General features: G+C 40.0%; 1 protein-coding gene across 1 annotated transcript; it reads right to left on the bottom strand.

Annotated features, from left to right (window-relative positions):
- On the bottom strand, positions 1-22,974 carry DUXB (double homeobox B). Its single transcript, XM_029205311.1, is given in 6 exon segments — positions 1-642; positions 1,693-1,724; positions 1,727-1,843; positions 2,211-2,316; positions 4,223-4,380; positions 22,935-22,974. Coding segments are annotated over 6 exon segments (1,095 nt in total).
- Between the last annotated feature and the right edge of the window lie 245 nt (positions 22,975-23,219).

The raw sequence follows: 23,219 nt of genomic DNA, 5'->3' as shown, positions 1-23,219 counted from the left end.
TCAGTGGGTCCCTTTTTGAGGATCCCGCTCTGCAATCAGAGCCTGGCAGCACTCATCCCACCACTGCAGAAAGTAAGATATGTCCACCTGGCTCAGATCCTGTGGTGGTGGTTTTTTGTGCTCAGCTTGAGGCTGAGAATAGTCTTCCAACTGCAGTACTCCCATGTCAGTCTGTTCTTGGTGATCCTGGCGTTCTTGGTATTGGGGCCAGAAGGGGTACTGAGTATCTGGGTCTCCTCCCATAGTCAGCAGTACTAGCACATAATTCCCAACTGTTAGAGTAGAGGGAGAGTTCTCTCCTCTCTGCACAGCCTGCATGGGCTGCATCATGACACTTTGTCCTTGGATCACACAAGGGACAGAGGATACGTGGGATGGGAGAAGAACAGGTAGAAATGGTTGGCTCCTGCTGAAAGAACTGGAGGAAGCAAAATGATGACATCTGCCTGGGAGAGTACATAGGTCAATTTCGTGCTGCTGAGCTGTCATACCAGGTCTCCCATTTGGGCCATCTACCAAGGAATTCACAGTCTCACTTGTGCTCTGCCCAGGGTACAGAGATCTTGGGTCCTGAAACCACATCTCCGTGAGAAAAACAGAGACATGGATATCATAAGACAAGCGATTCTGGCTGTTCTCAAACTGTGTAAAGCAAAGGGCCTATTATATAGGCCCAAATCTCAAGAGGTGTGTGTGTGTGTGTGTGTGTCTATACACATATATAATATATATATATATATGAAATTAATTGCCCTTGTTCATGTGTTCAGTATGTGTATATATGTACATATGTGTGTGGACACGTATATATGTGCATATGCATAAGTATGTGTGTATATATATGTGTGTTTATGTATGTATACGTATACATATACATACATACAAACACATAGATTTAAGTCATAGCACATTCAGCAATCAACTATAGATGAATTGAAACTCTGGCTAAAAAGGCATATGCTTTAGGATCCACCCTTCAATTTCAACGATGGATCAGGGAACAAGGTCTCTTGACGAGGTTGACATTTTCCTCCTATTAATCAGTGTTTGCACAGGAACACATACCTTGTAAACGTGTATAAATCTGAATAAGGATTAATAAACACAGATAAGTGTTTATGAGGGTCATTGTGCTGATAGACCTATGAACATGCTTCCTAGTCATGAGTGTTGAATATATACGGAACCACTATCCCCATAGCTTAGGTAGAAGAAGGTACTAATGAGGGTGCTTTTGTTCCCCTATTTGACTATGCTTGTAGATTTTTGGGGGGGTGTTAAAAGTGGGCTAAGGAGAGATGGGCAGGATATCTAGTTGGTAGAGGCCAGGAATGCTGAAAAACACTATACCTGGCATGGACTGCCCCTCCCAAGAAAGAATTGTCTGGCCCAAAATGACAGCAGTGCCAAGCTTTAGAAAACCTAACAAGAGTGTTCTCAAAACAGGCATCAACTTTCACATTTTCCCACAGTTTTGCTGCTGGTGATTCTGAATAGATGCACCACTGACGATTTGATTAGAAAATTCTTCCTTTTGCAGGAATGTGACTTGCAATGCCAGGTGTTTACTATCCCAGGCCTTTGTCCTCGATTGCTGTGGTAATCTAGGTTAGTCAAGGTTTTCCAGCAACCAGTCGAGGTAACATCGTTTAATGGGTTAGGGATATTTGCTGCCATAGACATAAAACTTACTTGAATTCCCGTTTCTGGAATGCCTGTTTGGCTAGTGTTTTCCTGTTTGCAATATCAAAGAATTGGTTCCTCTTGAAGGCTTGAACTAGAATGTTTGATTGAGATCTTGGAATAGATGTGTGGTCTTGTGTGGCTCCTTTTGGTAAGTATTCTAAAAGAGAACGCAGGGACAAAAGGGTTTTTAGGACATTTTTGCATTCAAGCTGGAAACTCAAACTTGGGAAGATAGTGCTGACCTCTTACACCCTCTGAATCCCCCTGAGATGACAGAAGAGGAGGATGTTGCCCTGCTTAGAGCAGTAGGACCAAAAAGTCCAAAGCCTTTCTTGCTCAGAACCTGTCTATCCCAGCCACTGTGGGACCATGCTTATATTGATGACCTTAGGTTACTCAGAACAAGCTGTAACTGGCTCCAAAACTAAGGATTCTTTGTGGAGAATTTGGGCACAACATGCAGAATTGATTCCCCTCTCAATGGGACCCACTGATGAACTGCATTTGGACTGGTGGGTTCTTACCTTGAGTATAAGGCTGAGGCTGGTTCTGTCCATGGGTTTGGTCTTCTCCTAAGGAGGAGCTGAACCCCAATCGGCTCTGTCTTGCTCTGTGGTTTTTAAACCAAATCTGAGTGGGAAAAGACGATGTGAAAGTCATATAACTCAGTCTGTGTCATTCCAAATATCAATGCAGTTAAAACTAATTGATCAACTGCTCTTGGGATAATATCCCTAAGAGAAAGACGATGTATTATCCTGGGATTGATGCTGTTATTAGCATACAGTTCAGGATGGTATTACAATCTGCTCTCAACTCAAGTTAGCATTTCTTGTATGGTCATCCTCAGGGTATCCAAAACAGTGTAGTTCTCTCAAAGGAAATCAATCTCTCTCTCTCTCCCTTGTGTTGTATCAACTTTTCATTAGAATACCATTTCATAATACACAGTACATATGGGATTGATCTTAGAAAAGAATTTCTTTATGTAGGGCAGTAGAATTAGCCATAGTCAAGAGCAGGGCTAACTCACCTACACTTTTACTTATTTCATCCCATAGTCAGCAATAGATAATGAAACTCCTAGGGACCCCATATATCTTGCTTTAAAACTATTATCACTAACATAGCCAATTGTATTCTGCTTGTTTCCTCATTACTGGAGTTGACATTGCAAGGTACTTTCTAAGTATTTCTGAGTGTTTTATTTTGATAATTTGATAATTCATGGTAAGATTAGGGTGTCAGTTATAACCAATATCTGATGTAGCACTCATATCCCAGGCATTGTGCTAAAAGGTTATATCTGTTCTTTAAATTAATTAATAAAAATATTTTCCAATAAGAAGTCTTAAGCCCAAGTGGAAACTGGAAACTAATGAGTAAGTTACTGAACACAGTTGCAGAACCATCCTCATCCTACATTGTTTCCTGGACTTGCCATCCTCCACCTCAGTTCAAATGGGCCTAGTACCTCTCATGCAGCTAATCACTAGATAGTCCCCCAAAGTGCAATTTATTCTGGGATGTGGGAAAACTGTTTCCTACACCTGAAACAAATGCATTAAGAAAAGGGGAACTTTTCTTCTCCCCAGCGTCCCCTCAGACTGATGCCCTTATATATAGTGACTTATTGGAGACTTTTTTTTTTTTTTTTTTTTTTTTGCGGTACGCGGGCCTCTCACTGTTGTGGCCTCTCCCATTGCCGAGCACAGGCTCCGGACGCGCAGGCTCAGCGGCCATGGTACACGAGCCCAGTCGCTCCGCGGCATGTGGGATCCTCCCGGACCGGGGTACGAACCTGTGTCCCCTGCATCGGCAGGCGGACTCTCAACCACTGCGCCACCAGGGAAGCCCCTGGAGACTATTTTTGATAACAAAAATCTGAACTCATTATTCTCCTCTGAAAGCACCTTTTTTATTGACCTTTATTGATTTCAATACTGTTTCAGTTGGTATAATTGTATTATTTACAGCTATCTCTTTGCTGACTGAAGAAATCCAGTTTATTTTTATTTTTACATCAGTAGTTCTATTCAAAATGATACAATATGGGATTTTACTTCATACACTCCTGTGAATGAATCACATTTCAGATATTAGTGAAAAAAAAAACTAGCTTGAGAATTGGGAATTTACATGAGTGCTTACCCCACAGTTTCCTCATAATTATATATTAATCATTATTCTGCTGTATATATTCCAGTACTTGATACCATATCATTATCATAGTGATCCAATTTCCTATAATCTCTAAATCTCAAAAGTTGATTTAATTATCTCCTATTGGAGAGCCTCAACCAGTATATTCTTTTCTCCAAGAGTGAATGCCCCTAACCAATTGGTAAAAGAAGTAACAGTTTTCTACCATTGGTAAAAGAGGTAATTCTTGTTTTTATTTTGTTTTAAATATTATTTAACAGGAAAAACCTTTAGGAAACATACCCAACATAAGAGAATCACCTGCCAGTGCTAAGCTTGGCCTTTCTCTTTACCTTGAACCTGACAGATAATGAAATAGAAACCTGATACTAACCTGAATTTTAGATTCTGGAATGCCAATTTCCTTGGCCAGTTGTTTCCTGTTAGCTTTTTCAGGGTAAGGGTCATGTTCAAACCATGCTTGGAGGATATTCTTTTGACTCTGGTTGTAAATAATCTTGCCTTGCCAGGTTTCTTTTTGTAATAGTATGTCTGATGAAGAGAAAATGGGGAGAATTATGAAGGATATGTTTATGGATTAAAAACTGGGTGAGCATATATCTTACTTCAGGTTGAAAGTCTGTAGATCCAATGATTATTCTGTATTTTTACTTTAGCGATATACCTAAAGTCATTCTAAATTGGAGACATGGGAATTCCCTGGTGGTCCAGTGGTTTGGACTCCATGCTCTCACTGCCAAGGATCTGGGTTCAATCCTTGGTTGGGGAACTAAGATCCCACAAGCAGCCCGGCGTGGCCAAAAGAAAAAATTGGAGACATACAGGTCAAATATATATATAATAGAAAAAATGACAGTCTGTCATCTCTGAGTTACCAAAGGAAGAAGTTACTAGAAATCCACAAAATTACATGCAAAGAAAATAGGAGTTAGGAAAATAAATGGAAATAAATGAAACAAGTAAAACATTAAAACAAAAACAAGAAAAACATTAAAAGGATAAATTAAATACAATACACAAAACTGATACTTTATGATAAAATACATTTAAATAAATATAAAATGTTAAATTATTAGATATAAACTAAATGTAAAATATTATGTATTCCATATATATATTTCTCCATTTAAAGTGTTAACTTTAAGACTTTTGAAAACCCACATATGGGACTCATGGCTGTCTCTTAAATTTGAAATTGCATTCTCTCACTTCAAAGCACCCATCAATCCCCTGATACAACTTATCACTGCAAAACAGCCCCTGCTTCAACAACCTATTCCTCTAATCATAATTGGGATTTTACTTTTTATAAACTCTGGAAAATAAACAAAGCATGTGGCATTATCAAAGAAGAGAGCAAAACACAGATGAGAATTTACCACTTGCAGTGCTGTTCAAATCCATCTTGGGAAGAGGTATCCAGATTCTGCAGAGATGAGTGGACAACTAAGCAAGACACAGGATTTATAAAACACCCAGAGCGACCCACCCATTTCTTAAATACCCTCCTATTTAATCCCTTCATTAAATATTTAACACTTTTCGGAAGAGACTTGAAGTAATCAGGTTAAGAAGAAATACAGATTCTAATTTTGCATCTATTATAATATCTCCCCAAATATGACTTAGAATCTGTGCTTTCTACTTTACATAGTACATATGTATGTATCAATATATATTATATGCTTTGTTCTCTATAATTTTTAGTACTCCTGTTTCTTAATTATTTTGGCTTGATGATATTATTTTAATATTAGATCAATATTCCTATTCACTTTGTAGGCTCCCTGTTTTCCTTAGCCCTTACTGAAACAAATTTCTTTCCATTATTGTTAGTAGGGTTTATGTGTTACCTTGGCTATTCTATATTCCACAGTTGTTAAAAAAAAACACTGATCTAGGTGTTGCTGTGAAGGTATTCTATAAATTGAATTATATAATCAGTTGGATTTAAGTAAAGGAGATTATCCTCGATAATCTGGGTGGGGCTGATGCAATCAGCGAAAAGTCTTAAGAGCAAATCTGGGTGCATTCCTGAAGGAAAAGAAATCACGCCTATGGACAGCAGCTTCATCTCCTGCCAGAGGCTTTCAGCCTGCCCTTCCAAAGAGCCTACCCTAGAAATCTCATTCTTGCCTAGCCAGTCCCCAAAATTGTATAAGCCATTTCCATTTAATAAATGTCTTTATTTGTGTATATGTATGTATGTATGTACACACACAAGTATGTATATAATTTCACAAGTTCCCTATGTGAATTGAGTTCAGAATGCTACTGATTCTGTTTCTCTGATTGAACACTAAATGATACAGATGTTGGTACTGAAACTGAGCAGGACCCTGTGGGGCTCACTGTCTCAGGTTTTATGGTAATGGGGTTAGTTTCCAGGTTGTCTCTGGCCAGTCATCTTGATTGGCCCATATTTCGTCTGACTCAGGGTCCTTCCTGGTGGCGCACCCATCTCTCAGTCAAGATGGATTTCAGTGTGAGGGCTTCTGGGAGGTTGGCAGGACACATCATCTCCTCCCTCCTCCTTTTGGCCCCTCCTGAATTCTGGTTAGTTGCACTTCATTCTTTATCAGGACCTCCTATTGTGAGACAACTCAGGTAAGCGGTTATCATCATACCTGGCCAAGGCGGGCAGTTTTAGTCAACGGTTCCCTAACAGAAGAAAAGTTACAAATACCAGCTATTACCATGTGACCATTTGCATAAATGAGGATATACTAATTATGAGGATTGCACTATGAATATGTTTGTATAAATATTAACAAAATATTTTGCTTTCTTCCTGCTCTTATTCCCTGATGATCCAATATAAGATGTATTAATAATAATTAACATTAAATCACCGTATTTAAGGGGCATCAAAGGAGAAGTATTCACATCAGCCAAGGATGTTGCATCCTCTTTGGGGAAAGGATTAGCATGTTTCTCTTGTAGGCATGATAGTTGCACCATATTAGGCAGAAATACCACTTTGTTATTATCTTTATTTGGAAATTATTTATGGTTTCAGGAGATGTGTATGGTTTCCAGGTTGACAAGGTATGAACAGAGCTGGTCAGTTTTGTGTCAGTATGGCTAGGCTACAGACCCAGTAATTCAAACACTCACCTACTTGGAGTTTCTGTGAAGGTATTTTGTAGATGTGATTAAAGTTCATAATCACTTGACTAAGGGAGATTATCCTATATAATCTGGGTGGGCCTAAGTCAATCATCTGAGAGGCCAGAAGGACTGAGTGAAGGCTTCACTGAGAGGAAGAAATTCTGCCTATTGATAGATGCATCAGCTCTTGCCCAAGAGTTCTAATCTGCCTTACGGATTTTAGACTTGCCAAGCCTTCTCTGCAGTCACATAAGCCAGTTCCTTGCAATAAATCTCCACATACACACTGATTCTGCTTCTCTGGTTGAATACAATCATCTGATACAATTATTAAATTATTTACTTTGAAGTGATGACTTTAACAAGAAAAAAATATATATGTGGATTTGTCATGGGGCTAGACCATGGGTGATGGAAAAATTTATTGAATCCTGAAAAGATGGCAACTGTAAATTTTGCTGCTGTAAATTTTTTCTGGTAAACGTCAGCTGTGAAAAACTGGAAGGCAGGAAATGCGACAAATACTCTATGCCTTGACTTAAAGACAACAGAATATCTCTGTCAAGACTCATGTGCTGTTGGCTACTATTGCCTTGGGAACAGCTAGAGAGAAATGAGCTCAGAAAGAAATGTGTTCCTTAACAGGAAAAATGGAAGGGGATAGAAAGATTGTATGAACTGCAAGATAACGTGTACAAGCAGACTTTGTATCATTTATATGAGGAAATACGAACTTGGAGACATATTTTCTAACAAAAAGTTTACACAGTTAAAAAAAAGCAAAAATAAAACCTGGGTTGTGGCTTAAAACCTTTGGTTTAAAGCAGTGATTGCATTATAACTTCTACCAATCATTCTTCTATTATTTAAGACAGCATTACTATAAACTGTCACCAGAAAAAAAATGGTATGTGCTTTTGCCACAGACACTGATAAGCTCAAGATATTTAAGATGAGAAACAGAAAAATTAGGCACAATGAATTGGGGGATGGGCTAATTGCACCTGGAAATAGATATAATTAGATAGGTTAATTCATCTTTAATTGTGTGTGTTTTCCTTTGTTGACATATACGTGTGGGATTACCAGAAAATTCACATGCTTTAACTAAAAGAAACTTAGCTTGGATAAAAACAATATTTTGTGAACTGCACCCGCTCATATTATATCCAGATGGTAAAACCCTCAAAGAGCTATAGCCTCTAATGCCCCTACAAATAAGGCCAAGCAACATAGAAGACATCCGAGTATCTGGTGTAGGGACTTCATCTAGGATTCAGACATTGACCTAACTAGGGGGAAAAGCATTCTCAGCTAAAGGGAGCTCTTCCTCAAAACATCCCCCCATCTGAATCTTGCTGTTGCTACGTTTCAATGGGTGCAGTGTCCCTCCTCTTCTTCCATATCATGGCAGGATATTACGTTGATCCAGTCCATGTTCCAACTAGTTCATAGCATGGGCTTTTGTTCTTTGATATTTTGATGAGGAAGAGTTATATCTGGATCTTTCAGCTGCTTTGAGTGTGAATGGAGGTGTTGGGCTTTGAGTCCTAACTGTGTTTGGAAAAATCTTTCATACTGTGCCTGGTGGAGAAGGGTAAGATTATTCTGTGTACTTTAGGGATAGAAGCCAATAATTTTGACCAAATAGATGGACTGCAATATAAATAAAAATTTAAAAAGACATTTCTTTTTTTTTAAATTTTATTGATTGATTGATTTTTGGCTGTGTTGGGTCTTCGTTGCTCTGTGTGGGCCTTCTCTAGTTGCGGTGAGCAGGGGCTACACTTTGTTGCGGTGCATGGGCTTCTTATTACTGTGGCTTCTCTTGCTGCAGAGCACAGGCTCTAGGCACATGGGCTTCAGTAATTGCAGCATGTGGGCTCAGTAGCTGTGGCTCACAGGCTCTAGAGTGCAGGCTCAGTATTTGTGGCTCATGGGCTTAGTTGCTCCGCGGCATGTGGAATCTTCCTGGACCAGGGATCGAACCTGTGTCCCCTGCATTGGCAGGTGGATTCTTAACCAGTGTGCCACCAGGAAAGTCCCGTGCAATATATTTTATTTATTTATTTAAATAAATTTTATTTATTTTGGCTGCGTTGGATCCTCGTTGCTGCCCACGGGCTTTCTATAGTTGCGGGAGCAGGGGCTTCTCACTGCGGTGGCTTCTCTTGTTGTGGAGCACGGGCTCCAGGCACGCCGGCTCAGTAGTTGTGGCTCACGGGCTTAGTTGCCCCGCGGCATGTGGGATCTTCCCGGACCAGGGCTTGAACCCATGTCCCCTGCATTGGCAGGCGGATTCTTAACCACTGCGCCACCAGGGAAGCCCCTGTGCAATATATTTTATAGGGACTGAATATTTCATGGCACCAGCCCAATCAGGCCATGTCTTCCAAAAGGCTTATACTTTCCAAATTGTTGATTTCAGTCTTTGCCTTGTGATTTCTTTCAGCCAGTGAAATATGAATGGATTTAATGAGGCAGCCTGTGCCATCTCTGAGCAGAATCCTCCATCTTTGGGACCATCGTTCTCTTCTCACTACCATGCGCCTTCTTGGTCCTAGATAATGATACCATTAACCTGAATCCCAGAAGGATGAGTGAGAAATAGGTGAGTCATTAGTGTTTAAGGTCACATATTACAATGACATAATTGAGACTAAGGTGATGGATATACAGATTTGCTTTTTGTATCTTTAAGTTCTATGACCACAGTTGTCTTTTTTTTTAAAAAAACAATTATCTGAACATTTCCAGAAACCCATTTGTTATAATTTTGTTTAATAGCCTCCTCCAACCCTGTTTTTTTTTTCAACTGCAGTAAATTTTTGTGAAATTTAGAAGGGCATGAAATCCATTTTCTAAAGGAAGAATTCCAAGGGACTTGTCCTTTTGTCAGGTGTGAAGGAGGTACCGTACATAGGACAGGACCCACCATGATGAAAATCATGGGAAGCTGTTTGCTCAGGTGGTCATCTGATGTGCAGAAAATGAAGGAATCTCTTGGATTTAGGGGATAGAGACTTGGGATGTTGCCTACGTGTGGGAGAAAAGAGTGAATCTGTCCAAGTGTTTCCTTAATCCTGGAGAAGATGTTTATTTGTACTTTAGGAAGAAAGTAAAACAATGACCTTTCTGGATTTAGTTACCCAGATTCTAATCTATTTGTTTATTAAAAAGTGAAGAACAGGGCTTCCCTGGTGGCGCAGTGGTTGGGAGTCCGCCTGCCAGCGCAGGGGACGCGGGTTTGTGCCCCGGTCCGGGAGGATCCTGCATGCCGCGGAGCGGCTGGGCCCGTGGGCCATGGCCGCTGGGCCTGCGCGTCCGGGGCCTGTGCTCCGCGGCGGGAGAGGCCACAGCAGTGAGAGGCCTGCGTCCCACAAAAACTAAAAACAAAAAATATCTCAAAAACATCCATTCATTTCCAGGTTATTCACTTTCTTTTCTTTTTTTGCATTTTATTTTATTTATTTTTTTATACAGCAGGTTCTTATTAGTTATCCATTTTATACATATTGGTATATATATGTCAATCCCCATCTCCCAATTCATCACACCCTCCCCCCTCTGCCACTTTCCCTGCTAGGTGTCCATACATTGTCTGCATCTGTCTCAATTTCTGCCCCGCACACTGGTTCATCTGTACCATTTTTCTAGGTTCCACATATATGTGTTAATATACGATATTTGTTTTTCTCTTTCTGACTTACTTCACTCTGGATGACAGTCTCTAGATCCATCCACATCTCTACAAATGACCCAATTTCGTTCCTTTTTATGGCTGAGTGATATTCCATTGTATATATTTACCGCATCTTCTTTATCCATTCATCTGTTGATGGGCACTTAGGTTGCTTCCATGTCCTGGCTATTGTAAATAGTGCTGCAGTGAACATTGGGGTGCATGTGTCTTTTTGAATTATGGTTTTCTCTGGGTATATGCCCAGTAGTTGGATTGCTGGATCATATGGTAATTCTATTTTTAGTTTTTTAAGGAACCTCCATACTGTTCTCCGTAGTGGTTGTATCAATTTACATTCCCACCAACAGTGCAAGAGGGTTCCCTTTTCTCCATACCCTCTCCAGCATTTGTTGTTTGTAGATTTTCTGATGATGCCCATTCTAACTGGTGTGAGGTAACACCTCATTGTAGTTTTGATTTGCATTTCTCTAATAATTAGTGATGTTGAGCAGCTTTTCATGTGCTTCTTGGCCATCTGTATGTCTTCTTTGGAGAAATGTCTATTTAGGTCTTCTGCCCATGTTTGGATTGGGTTGTTTGTTTTTTTTAATATCGAGCTGCATGAGCTGTTTATATATTTTGGAGATTATCCTTTGTCCGTTGATTAGTTTGCAAATATTTTCTCCCATTCTGAGGGTTGTCTTTTCGTCTTGTTTGTAGTTTCCTTTACTGTGCAAAAACTTTTAAGTTTCATTAGGTCCCATTGTTTATTTTTGTTTTTATTTCCATTTCTCTAGGGGGTGGGTCAAAAAAGATCTTGCTGTGATTTATGTCTAAGAGTGTTCTTCCTATGTTTTCCTCTAAGAGTTTTACAGTGTCCAGTCTTACATTTAGGTCTCTAATCCATTTTGAGTTTATTTTTGTGTATGGTGTTAGAGAGTGTTCTAATTTCATTGTTTTACATGTAGCTGTCCAGTTCTCCCAGCACCACTTATTGAAGAGACTTTCTTTTCTCCATTGTATATCCTTGCCTCCTTTTTCATAGATTAGTTGGCCACAGGTGCGTGGGTTTATCTCTGGGCTTTCTATCCTGTTCCGTTGATCTATATTTCTGTTTTTGTGCCAGTACCATATTGTCTTGATTACTGTAGCTTTGTAGTATAGTCTGAAGTCAGGGAGCCTGATTTCTCCAGCTCCGATTTTCTTTCTCAAGATAGCTTTGGCTATTCGGGGTCTTTTGTGTTTCCATACAAATTGTGAAATTTTTTCTTCTAGTTCTGTGCAAAATGCCACTGGTAGTTTGATAGGGATTGCATTGAATCTGTAGATTGCTTTGGGTAGTAGAGTCATTTTTACAATGTTTCCAATCCAAGAACATGGGATATCTCTCCATCTATTTGTATCATTTTTAATTTCTTTCATCAGTGTCTTATAATTTTCTGCATACAGATCGTTTGTCTCCTTAGTAGGTTTATTTCTAGATATTTTATTCTTTTTGTTGCAATGGTAAATGGGAGTGTTTTCTTAATTTCACTTTCAGATTTTTCATCATTAGTTTATAGGAATGCTAGAGATTTCTGTGCATTAATTTTGTATCCTGCTACTTTACCAAATTCATTGATTAGCTCTAGTAGTTTTCTGGTAGCAGCTTTAGGATTCTCTATGTATAGTATCATGTCATCTGCAAACAGTGACAGCTTTACTTCCTCTTTTCCGATTTGGATTCCTTTTATTTCTTTTTCTTTTCTGATTGCTGTGACTAAAACTTCCATAACTATGTTGAATAAGAGTGGTGAGAGTGGGCAACCTTGTCTTGTTCCTGATCTTAGTGGAAATGGTTTCAATTTTTCACCATTGAGGACAATGTTGGCTGTGGGTTTGTCATATATGGCCATTATTATGTTGAGGAAAGTTCCCTGTATGCCTACTTTCTGGAGGGTTTTAATCATAAATGGGTGTTGAATTTTGTCAAAACCATTCTCTGCATCTATTGAGATGATCATGTGCTTTTTCTCCTTCAATTTGTTAATATGGTGTATCACATTGATTGATTTGCATATATTTTTTTCGTTTTTTTTTTTTTTTTTTTTTTTTACAGTACGCGGGCCTCGCACTGTTGTGGCCTCTCCCGTTGCGGAGCACAGGTTCTGGACGCACAGGCTCAGAGGCCATGGCTCACAGGCCCAGCCGCTCCGCGGCATGTGGGATCTTCCTGGACTGGGGCACGAACCCGTGTCCCCTGCATCAGCAGGTGGACTCTCAACCACTGTGCCACGAGGGAAGCCTGATTTGTGTATATTGATTTGCGTATATCCCTTGCATTCCTGGAATAAACCCCAGTTGATCATGATGTATGAACCTTTTAATGTGCTGTTGGATTCTGTTTGCTAGTATTTTGTTGAGGATCTTTGCATCTATGTTCATCAGTGATATTGGCCTGTAGTTTTCTTTCTTTGTGACATCTTTGTCTGTTTTTGGTATCAGGGTGATGGTGGCCTCATAGAATGAGTTTGGGAGAGTTCCTCCCTCTGCTATATTTTGGAAGAGTTTGAGAAGGATAGGTGTTAGCTCTTCTCTAAATGTTTGATAGAATTCGCCTGTGAAGCCATCTGGTCCTGGGCTTTTGTTTGTTGGAAGATATTTAATCACAATTTCAATTTCAGTGCTTGTGACTGGTCTGTTCATATTTTCTAGTTCTTCCTGGTTCAGTCTCAGAAGGTTCTGCATTTCTAAGAATTTGTCCATTTCTTCCAGGTTGTCCATTTTATTGGCATATAGTTGCTTGTAGTAATCTCTCATGATCCTTTGTATTTCTGCAGTGTCAGTTGTTACTTCTCCTTTTTCATTTGTAATTCTATTGATTTGAGTCTTCTCCCTTTTTTTCTTGATGAGTCTGGCTAATGGTTTATCAATTTTGTTTATCTTCTCAAAGAACCAGCTTTTAGTTTTATTGATCTTTGCTATTGTTTCCTTCATTTCTTTTTCATTTATTTCTGATCTGATCTTTATGATTTCTTTCCTTCTGCTAAGTTTGGGTTTTTTTTGTTCTTCTTTCTCTAATTGCTTTAGGTGCAAGGTTAGGTTGTTTATTTGAGATGTTTCTTGTTTCTTAAGATAGGATTGTATTGCTATAAACTTCCCTCTTAGAACTGCTTTTGCTGCATCCCATAGGTTTTTTTTTTTTTTTGCAGTACGCGGGCCTCTCACTGGTGTGGCCTCTTCCATTGCGGAGCATAGTCTCTGGACGTGCAGGCTCAGCGGCCACGGCTCACGGGCCTAGCCACTCCGCAGCATGTGGGATCTTCCCAGACCGGGGCACGAACCTGTGTCCCCTGCCTCAGCAGGAGGACTCTCAACCACTGCACCACCAGGGAAGCCCTCTTCCACCATCTTGAAGCTACTTGATTTGTGACCCGTGATGTGATCAATCCTGGAGAATGTTCCATGGGCACTTGAGAAGAAAGTGTAATCTGCTGTTTTTGGGTGGAATGTCCTATAAATATCAATGAAATCTATCTGGTCTATTGTGTCATTTAAAGCTTGTGTTTCCTTATTAATTTTCTGTTTGGATGATCTGTCCATTGGTGTAAGTGAGGTGTTAAAATCCCCCACTATTACTGTGTTACTGTCAATTTCCTCTTTTAAAGCTGTTAGCAGTTGCCTTAGGTATTGAGGTGCTCCTATGTTGGGTACATATATATTTATAATTGTTATATCTTCTTCTTGGATTGATCCTTTGATCATTATGTAGTGTTCCTCCTCGTCTCTTCTAACGTTCTTTATTTTAAAGTCTATTTTATCTGATATGAGTATTGGTACTCTAGCTTTCTTTTTTTCTGGTACATGTGCCTCTCACTGTTGTGGCCTCTCCTGTTGCAGAGCACAGCCTCCGGACATGCAGGCTCAGTGGCCATGGCTCACGGGCCCAGCCGCTCCACGGCATGTGGGATCTTCCTGGACCAGGGCACGAACCTGTGTCCCCTGCATTGGCAGGCCGACTCTCAACCATTGTGTCACCAGGGAAGCCCCTGCAGCTTTCTTTTGATTTGCATTTGCATTGAATATCTTTTTCCATCCCCTCACTTTCAGTCTGTATGTGTCCCTAGGTCTGAAGTGGGTCTCTTGTAGACAGCATATGTATGGCTCTTGTTTTTGTATGCATTCAGTGAGCCTGTGTTTTTCGGTTGGAGTATTTAATCCATTTACATTTAAGGTAATTATTTATACGTATGTTCCTATTACCATTTTCTTAATTGTTTTGTGTTTGTTTTTGTAGGTCCTTTTCTTCCCTTGTGTTTCCCACTTAGAGAAGTTCCTTTAGCATTTATTGTAGAGCTGGTTTGGTGGTGGTGAATTCTCTTAGCTTTTGCTTGTCTGTAAAGCTCTTGATTTCTGTATCAAATGTGAATGAGATCCTTGCAGCGTAGAGTAATCTTGGTTGTAGATTCTTCCCTTTCATCACTTTAAGTATATCATGCCACTCTCTTCTGGCTTGTAGAGTTTCTGCTGAGAAATCAGCTGTTAACCTTATGGGAGTTCCCTTGTATGTTATTTGTCATTTTTCCCTTGCTGCTTTCAATTTTTCCTTTGTGTTTAATTTTTGTCAATTTGATTACCATGTGTCTCGGCGTATTTCTCCTTGGATTTATCCTGTATGGGACTCTCTGTGCTTCCTGGACTTGGGTGGCTGTTTCCTTTCCCATGTTAGGTAACTTTTCGACTATAATCTCTTCAAATATTTTCTCGGGTCCTTTCTCTCTCTCTTCTCCTTGTGGTCCCGTATAATGTGAATGTTGTTGTGTTTAATTTTGTCCCAGAGGTCTCTTAGGCTGTCTTCATTTCTTTTCATTCTTTTTTCTTTATTCTGTTCTGCAGCAGTGAATTCCACCATTCTGTCTTCCAGGTCACTTATCCGTTCTTCTGCCTCAGTTATTCTGCTATTGATTCCTTCTAGTGCATTTTTCATTTCAGTTATTGTATTGTTCATCTCTGTTTGTTTGTTCTTTAATTCTTGTAGGTGTTTGTTAAACATTTCTTGCATCTTCTCGATCTTTGCCTCCATTCTTTTTCTGAGGTCCTGGATCATCTTCACTATGATTATTCTGAATTATTTTTCTGGAAGGTTGCCTATGAAGGTTGTTCATTTAGTTGTTTTTCTGGGGTTTCATCTTGTTCCTTCATCTGGTACAAAGTCCTTTGCCTTTTCATTTTGTCTGTCTTTCTGTGAATGTGGTTTTCCTTCCACAGGCTGCAGAATTGTAGTTCTTCTTGCTTTTGCTGTCTGTCCTCTGATGGATGAGGCTATCTAAGAGACTTGTGCAAGTTTCCTGATGGGAGGGACTGGTGGTGGATAGAGTTGGCTGTTGCTCTGGTTGGCAGAGCTCAGTAAAACTTTAATCCACTTGTCCGCTGATGGGTGGGTCTGGGTTCCCTCCCTGTTTGGTTGTTTGACCTGAGGTGACCCAACAGTGGAGCCTACCCAGGCTCTTTCGTGGGACCAATGGCAGACTCTGGGATGGCTCACACCAAGGAGTACTTCCCAGAACCTCTCCCACCAGTGTCCCCGTCCTCACAGTGAGACACAGCCACTCCCTGCCTCTGCAGGAGACCCTCCAACACCAGCAGTGAGGTCTGGTTCAGTCTCCTATGGGGTCACTGCTCCTTCCCCTGGGTCCTGATACGCACATTACTTTGTGTGTGCCCTCCAAGAGTGGAGTCTGTTTCCCCCAGTCTTCTCAAAGTCCTGCAATCAAATCCCGCTAGCCTTCAAAGTCTGATTCTCTAGGAATTCCTCCTCCCATTGCCTGACCCCCAGGTTGGGAAGCCTGACGTGGGGCTCAGAACCTTCACTCCAGTGGGTGGACTTCTGTGGTATAAGTGTTCTCCAGTCTGTGAGTCACCCACCCAGCAGTGATGGGATATGATTTTATTGTGATTGCGCCCCTCCTACCGTCTCATTGTGGCTTCTCCTTTGTCTTTGTATGTGGGGTATCTTTTTTGGTGAGTTCCAGCGTCTTCCTGTCGATGATTGTTCAGCAGTTAGTTGTGATTCTGGTGCTCTCACCAGAGGGAGTACATTCACTTTCTTTGTTCAGTCAAATGGAAAATGACATCAGTATAAGGAACATCACTTTATTTATTGGCCAACAGATACTATATATGATTCTATATAAGTATTAATTATAAACTTGGAAAGTATTACCCTAAAAGAATATGAAAATATAATATTTTATCAATCACTAATGTAATATTGGTATTAATAAAACATTTTAAATTCAAAATTAAGTTTCTATTAATATTTTAATAGTACTACATATTTATTGTATTTATAAAATAGATTTTATTATTAGAGAATTAATAATTATTTCATAACCCAATATCAATATTATAAGCCCAGATGATATAATGTTAAGAAAATTGAAATTTACTGTATGTTTACCATTAGAACATTAAATTATAATTCATGTTTAACTTTTGTTAATTATTTACTCATTAAAATTATAATTATTATATCATTTAAATCTACCCTTCTATTCTTCTAATGCTTTAACATCATTCTGGTTTTCCAAGCTCTTCATGCTACTTTCCTCTTGACTCCCAGACTTGATAAAAATCAACATACCACTGAATTCTGCTGTTCTAAAATCTGAGGCCTCTTGCTGTCTGGGTGCTTCAGGAAGACATGTAAGTAGGTTTTAATATATTAATTATATTTTATTCAAAAAATTATTACTTTTAAAAATTGAAGTATAGTTGATTTACAATGTTGTGTTAGTTTCAGGTGTGCAGCACAGTGATTCAGTTTTATATATATATTTTATATATGTAAATGTAGAGAATGAGAATGTAGATGTTCATCAGGGTTACAGTAGGTTATATACATTTTATATATATATTATATATATATATTTTCAGATTGTTTTCCCTTATAGGTTATTGCAAAATACTGAGTATAGTTCCCTGTGCTATGCAGTAGGTCCTTGTTGGTTACCCATTTTATATATAGGAATGTGTATATGTTAATACCAAACTCCTAATTTATCCTTCCGTATATTTTATTTCTAACATTCAAATTAAGAAGTTCAAATAAAATGTGAAATCCCCAAGAATAGAGACTTTAATACAATGAAACTGAGTACACGTGAAATATATTTCTTCTTATTCAGTCCTGGGGTCCTTTTCAGAACTGTTTCATATGCATATAATCATGGCACACTAACAACATTTTCCCAGGAATAAATTGGTTAAGCTGCCATGGCTGGGATGCTAATGACCTGGGAGACAATTTCAGATCCTTGGGTAATATTACTTTAGGCTAAAACCTAGAAAACTTGACATATGTAGCCAAAACCTTCGTAGTGGTATTTAGACCTTAAGATTTCCTTTACTACCAACTTTTATGTCAGATCACATATTCTTATCTCTAACCTTGCATTCATTATAGCACACACTTCACATTGAGAAATAATCAAGTGTAGCACTTTCTTAATATTCCTAAGGATATAACACATTATGTATATGAATATGAATATAGATGCATGTATATTTATTTACAGAACACTTATATATCCTGATAATATTCTTCTGTTATTTTGTCTAAGAAAAATACCACTTGCCTTTCTGAAACCTGATGTGTCCTAAATATTCTATCAGTTGGAAGGAATACAAAACAAATAGTCTATCCAAATAATCAACCTTCGATTCTAAACTCTCTCCTCTTTTCTAATTTTATTTTTCTTAATTATTCACACATCTTCCATTTTACTGAGGAAGTACAAAAGTGTCATTAAAGAGAAGTCTGTCTGGAGAATTCCCTGGCAGTCCAGTGATTAGGACTCAGTGCTTCCACTGCCATGGCACGTTCAGTCTCTAGTCAGGGAACTAAGATCCCATAAGCCGCTCGGCGCAGCCAAAAAAAAAAAAGGCTGTCTCTGAAACTCAGATTCCAGATTTTGTTTTAAGGTTCCATGGTTAGTACAATTATTTATTTAACAGGAAAAAGATTTTTTTTTGTTTTGTTTTTAGAACAAACCATGAAATCATGCTGAATAGCTTTCAGTTTACTATGGAATGTATATTCATTTGCTACATGCCTTTCCCCCACAAGATCCAATTCTAAGACATCCCTAAGTTGGAGTCAACCATAATTCAAAATTCATAAACTTATGCCTATTACATCAAGAGGAATAAAAACCACAGTTATAAGGAAAGACAAAATTGCAAATAGGATAAAAAAGAGAATGGTGGACATAGTGCCCAGAACAGTGTGCTGAGAGACAGATCTTTGCTGGGAGGTAATTTGCCTGGACCCGAGTTGGGCTTGTCCTGGACACCATGAAGTCACCCAGGCACATTTGACATTGAGGGACACTTCAGGTAAATCAATACTCAGCGATGTGTCCAGGGGTCAGATCTCATCTTGGGTCATTTCAGGGGAGCAGAGGGCCAGGGCCAGCCTATATGGGAAATCCGCTTAGGTACGGGCTGCATCAGGAAGGCTCTAGGCAGAGACATCCTAGAACATCACCTAGGATGAAAATGCATCAACTGATGGAGACCCCATATACTTGGGTTAGTTGGGGACATATCTGCCAAACTCAAAAGCATTCATGATTCAATGTGATCAAAGAAAAACTTCAGTTGTATGATCAGGCAAAATGTCATGATACAACTAAAAACTAACAATGCTTCTTTGGCTGTGGGGGGAGGGTGCTTTCTTCGGTCTACTATTCCCACCCCCACCCCAAATAATAACCGTGTGACAAAAAATAATAAATTGTTGACTGAAATAATCAACAAACAATCTATAAAGGGAATAGAAAAGAGTTTTATTTGAGCCAAACTGAGGACTATAATCTGGGAGATACAGATTCCAGAAGCACTTGAATTGTGCTCTGCTGGACTACAGAATGGGGAGGCTTATAAAGGCAAAACTCACAAAACTACATAAGTTGTTTGTCAAGAATTAGGACTGAAGCTGGCAAGAAGTAAGGGTGCTTGTCAAGTAAGGATTGGTTGGAGTCTGAAATAGTTGTGTACTTACAAGTGAAGACCTTGAGACCACAAGGTTGCAGCTGGCAGCTGCTAGCAGATACTGTTTTGAGAACGGCTGGTGGTGGCCTTGAATTCATCCAGTTCAGAAATTTCGAGTTCTCAGTGATGCAGGAACTTGTCTGAAACGACATCCACAATGGCCACCTGGCTCTAGTTTGGACACCTGAACCACACTTACTCCATTCTGATTTTTGAATGCATTCTTTTCTTTAATGGTTAAAGCAGATGTACTGTACATGTTCGATGGGCCACAAAACAAGCTACTCTAGTTAGCATAAAGTTCAAGTTAAATCATGTGAAAGACAGAACGACTTCCCCGTACCTCAATATGTGAAAATTTTTTCCATCAAAACCAAATAAGAGACACTTTGAAATTTTATTTTTTAAAGTAGAATTGATAGTAGTCTCACTCACCCGTGGCCAAGGTCAGAGACATGCACTACTGCATGCTTTATGCTCTTCTCCACAAGACCAGGAAGTGGTCTGTATTCTGTTAATTTGAACAACAAAATACATTTATTCCTAGACTCTACCACCTCATTCAGATCAGCCATTCTGAAGGACCTCAGGTCGTTGGGAAGGGGGCCTGCTATAGCCCAGCTGGTGTAGATGGTTGTCTCTGCCTGTGACATGGATGACCTGGGCACCGACAATGCTGTGAGGTTTGAAGGGCAGCTGGCTGCACACAACCTTGCTTACGTCTCATGGCAGTCTGCAGTGGCGAGTGGAAAATGATCCCGAGAGAGGTAGGGGTTCCCAAGGCCCAGTCATGGCAGGCTGGTCCTCAGCGGGGGCTTGTGCCTCCTGGACCATGTGCCCTTGCTCTGTCCTGGTGGAAGGCAGAGTTCTAAACTGTCTGTGAACATCAGCTCCAACTGTCACTGGGTTGGCCAATCAGTGGCTGAGGATGGAGATGGCCACTGGGAAGTGGGGGAGGGTCGACAGCTTGGCTGAGGTCCTTTCCATTCCCAAGACAAGACTTGGGGTGGCGAGGGAGAGGTGAAGGGTATTAGAACAGAAATGGGAATCAGCGGGCCTAAAAAAATATTTTCATCAACATAATTTGGCCTTGGGCTGGCTGGGTTTGGAGGGTGAAGAATCTCAAGGTTGAATCTGAGTTCAGAGTCCTTCTTATGCATCACAGTGACTCTATTTCACCTACATTCTCATTCACTAAAGTGTGCACCCTGAAAGGCTGGTTCTTAGAGATGTTCATCAGGGTTACGGTGGGTCAGCAGTGGGTGGGGGGCATGGAATAGGGTGGCGTAGGAAAAAAATGGTGAAACTGGGTGAAACCTCCCATTCCATATTGGTAATCTTTGTGCAGAGCTGGATTCTGAGGCTGAAGGACGAAGGTGGCTGAATCCACAGAGCAGGTCTCCTCAATGCTGTTTATACACTAAACACAGGATGGATAGATGGGTACTGAAGGAAGTAAGGCTTGGCCTCTAAAAGTTTTCACAGACTACTTTCTTTTTGAACCAAAAATAACTTAGTTAACTATATTAGTCTTATAACTAGAGTCAATCCAGTTCTTGGGACACAGAAGTAAACATTGTCTTTCAAATCTCTCTAGTCGTCGTAAGACCACTCACGATAAACTCTCACTAGTTACGGGATATTAATAAATATCCATCACCAAAATACTGTCCTTACACAGTCTAGCTATAGAGGAAAAGAAAACAAGGCACTCACCAAATTTACTCCCTAATGAAATCCAGTTTTGAAGCACCATCTTAGAAATTATAATTCTCTCAAGCTTCAACTTGAGCAAATGTACAGTTACTTAGCAACAGTAGTGAAAACAATGGTAAGAAAGTCCAAAATTACATCAAAAGAGAGAAAAAAATGTGTTTCTAGACTAAATAGTACTGACAAAAATATTCTCTCTGTGCTGCCCAGAAAGCAGATAATATGAGGACAAATTACCCGTATAATTCATATTTTATATAATGAACATTTACAAAACTCTACCCTATACGTTATAATTGTATTAATTCTCCATTTGAGATACTGTGTGATCACTTAAATAATAGCAGGAAAGCAAAGAAAAATTATTTCAGAAGAAAGACAAAGTTCTTGCTGTGTTTCTGATTATTTTAGTGGCCTTGTTAACAAGAACAAAGATACTGTCATTATACCACCTACAAATAGAGTGCCAAGAGAACACTTAATTTTGAGACTCATGCTGAGTAATCTATGGTTTTAGAGTACTGAGGATCACGATCCTATCAAGTTCCCACATGGAGCAGTGGGTGTTCTGCAGGTCACCAATGGCTGGAAGTGAGACAGAAACATCTCCACACTCTGAACTTGAATAGAGGCTCAAACTCAAATGTGGTGACATCACATGGTGCCACAAATTAGTGAATGTGAGTGTTCAGGGCAGCGCAGTGGTGGGGGAATCACTCGCTGACATTTATCTGCTATCATTTTAGAGAAGTCCCCAAATGTTTATTCTAATACTACCTAAGGTATCCACTCACATTTATTTCAATAGTAAGCTTCAAAGGTACAGAAAGTATCTCCTAGGGGACTAGTTGGGATCACATGTGTTAGTGAATTTCCCAACATTTCTCTACCTCTCATGCTGAGCCAGAAATGCCCCCTCCACCCCTGGTATCCCTCACCCCAGGGGCAGTTCTTGCCATCTGCACTCAGAGCTTTCTGCTGAACCTCTCTCCTACCATGTCCCCATCGATGGCTGAATCTGCCCCTGAAGAGTGCGCTCCTGTGCTGCCCACCTGCACACACCTGGCCCCAGCTGATTTACTCTCAGTCCCTCCTCCTGAGTGAATGATGCTTACCATTTCCCTCCAGGAAAGATCCTCATACTCTCAACACTTTGAAGCAGTCTATAAGGCAAACACAGTTTAAACACAGGCAAACTGTTTTTGAGTGTGGGAAGTGAATAGGATTTGGTGGTAGAGGTCCCAGATTCAGTGCCAGGTATGTCATTAGCTTAGTTTGTGATGATAAAAAGAGCAGCTTACACGAGGGTTTACCATGTGCCAAGAGTTTTACATAACTTCATCTTATTTAACCTGTACAACAACCCTCAGCTAAGCTAAGAGTTAAGGAAGTCGAGGGGATGAAGAGTTACAAGAATATGTCCTGAGTACCCAGCTAGGAAGGTGCAGAGGTGAGACTGGTCCCCAGTCTGGTTTTAGAGCCTGAGCTGTACACCAACTGTGAATATTGTGTGATCTGGAGCTTGTTTGAACCTCGGTTTCCTCACCTCTGCGGACAATGCAATTCCCTTTCTCGAAGATAGCCATGAGGGGTTATATGGCGCTCTGTGCTTCGTTGACTTGTTCGCCCACAGACATTAGTTACCACACTCAGGGACGACCTGGTGAGTGCTGGTACTTTCCTGCCTCCTCGCTAGGGACTCTCCAAGCCAGTGAAACCGTCTAGGTCCCCAGGGTCCTGTGGTTTTTCCTTTACCACAAAAGCACCCAAGCTCTTTGCTGCTCAACTGTGGTTTAGGAGTCCAGTGGCCACCCCACCATGTCTTTCTCCT

Source organism: Monodon monoceros, unplaced genomic scaffold, assembly GCF_005190385.1.
Source record: "Monodon monoceros isolate NGI ecotype Baffin Bay Population unplaced genomic scaffold, NGI_Narwhal_1 Super_Scaffold_10, whole genome shotgun sequence".
NCBI lineage: Eukaryota > Metazoa > Chordata > Mammalia > Artiodactyla > Monodontidae > Monodon > Monodon monoceros.
Note: the sequence above shows the minus strand (reverse complement) of the source record. Positions and strands in the feature narration are given on the sequence as shown.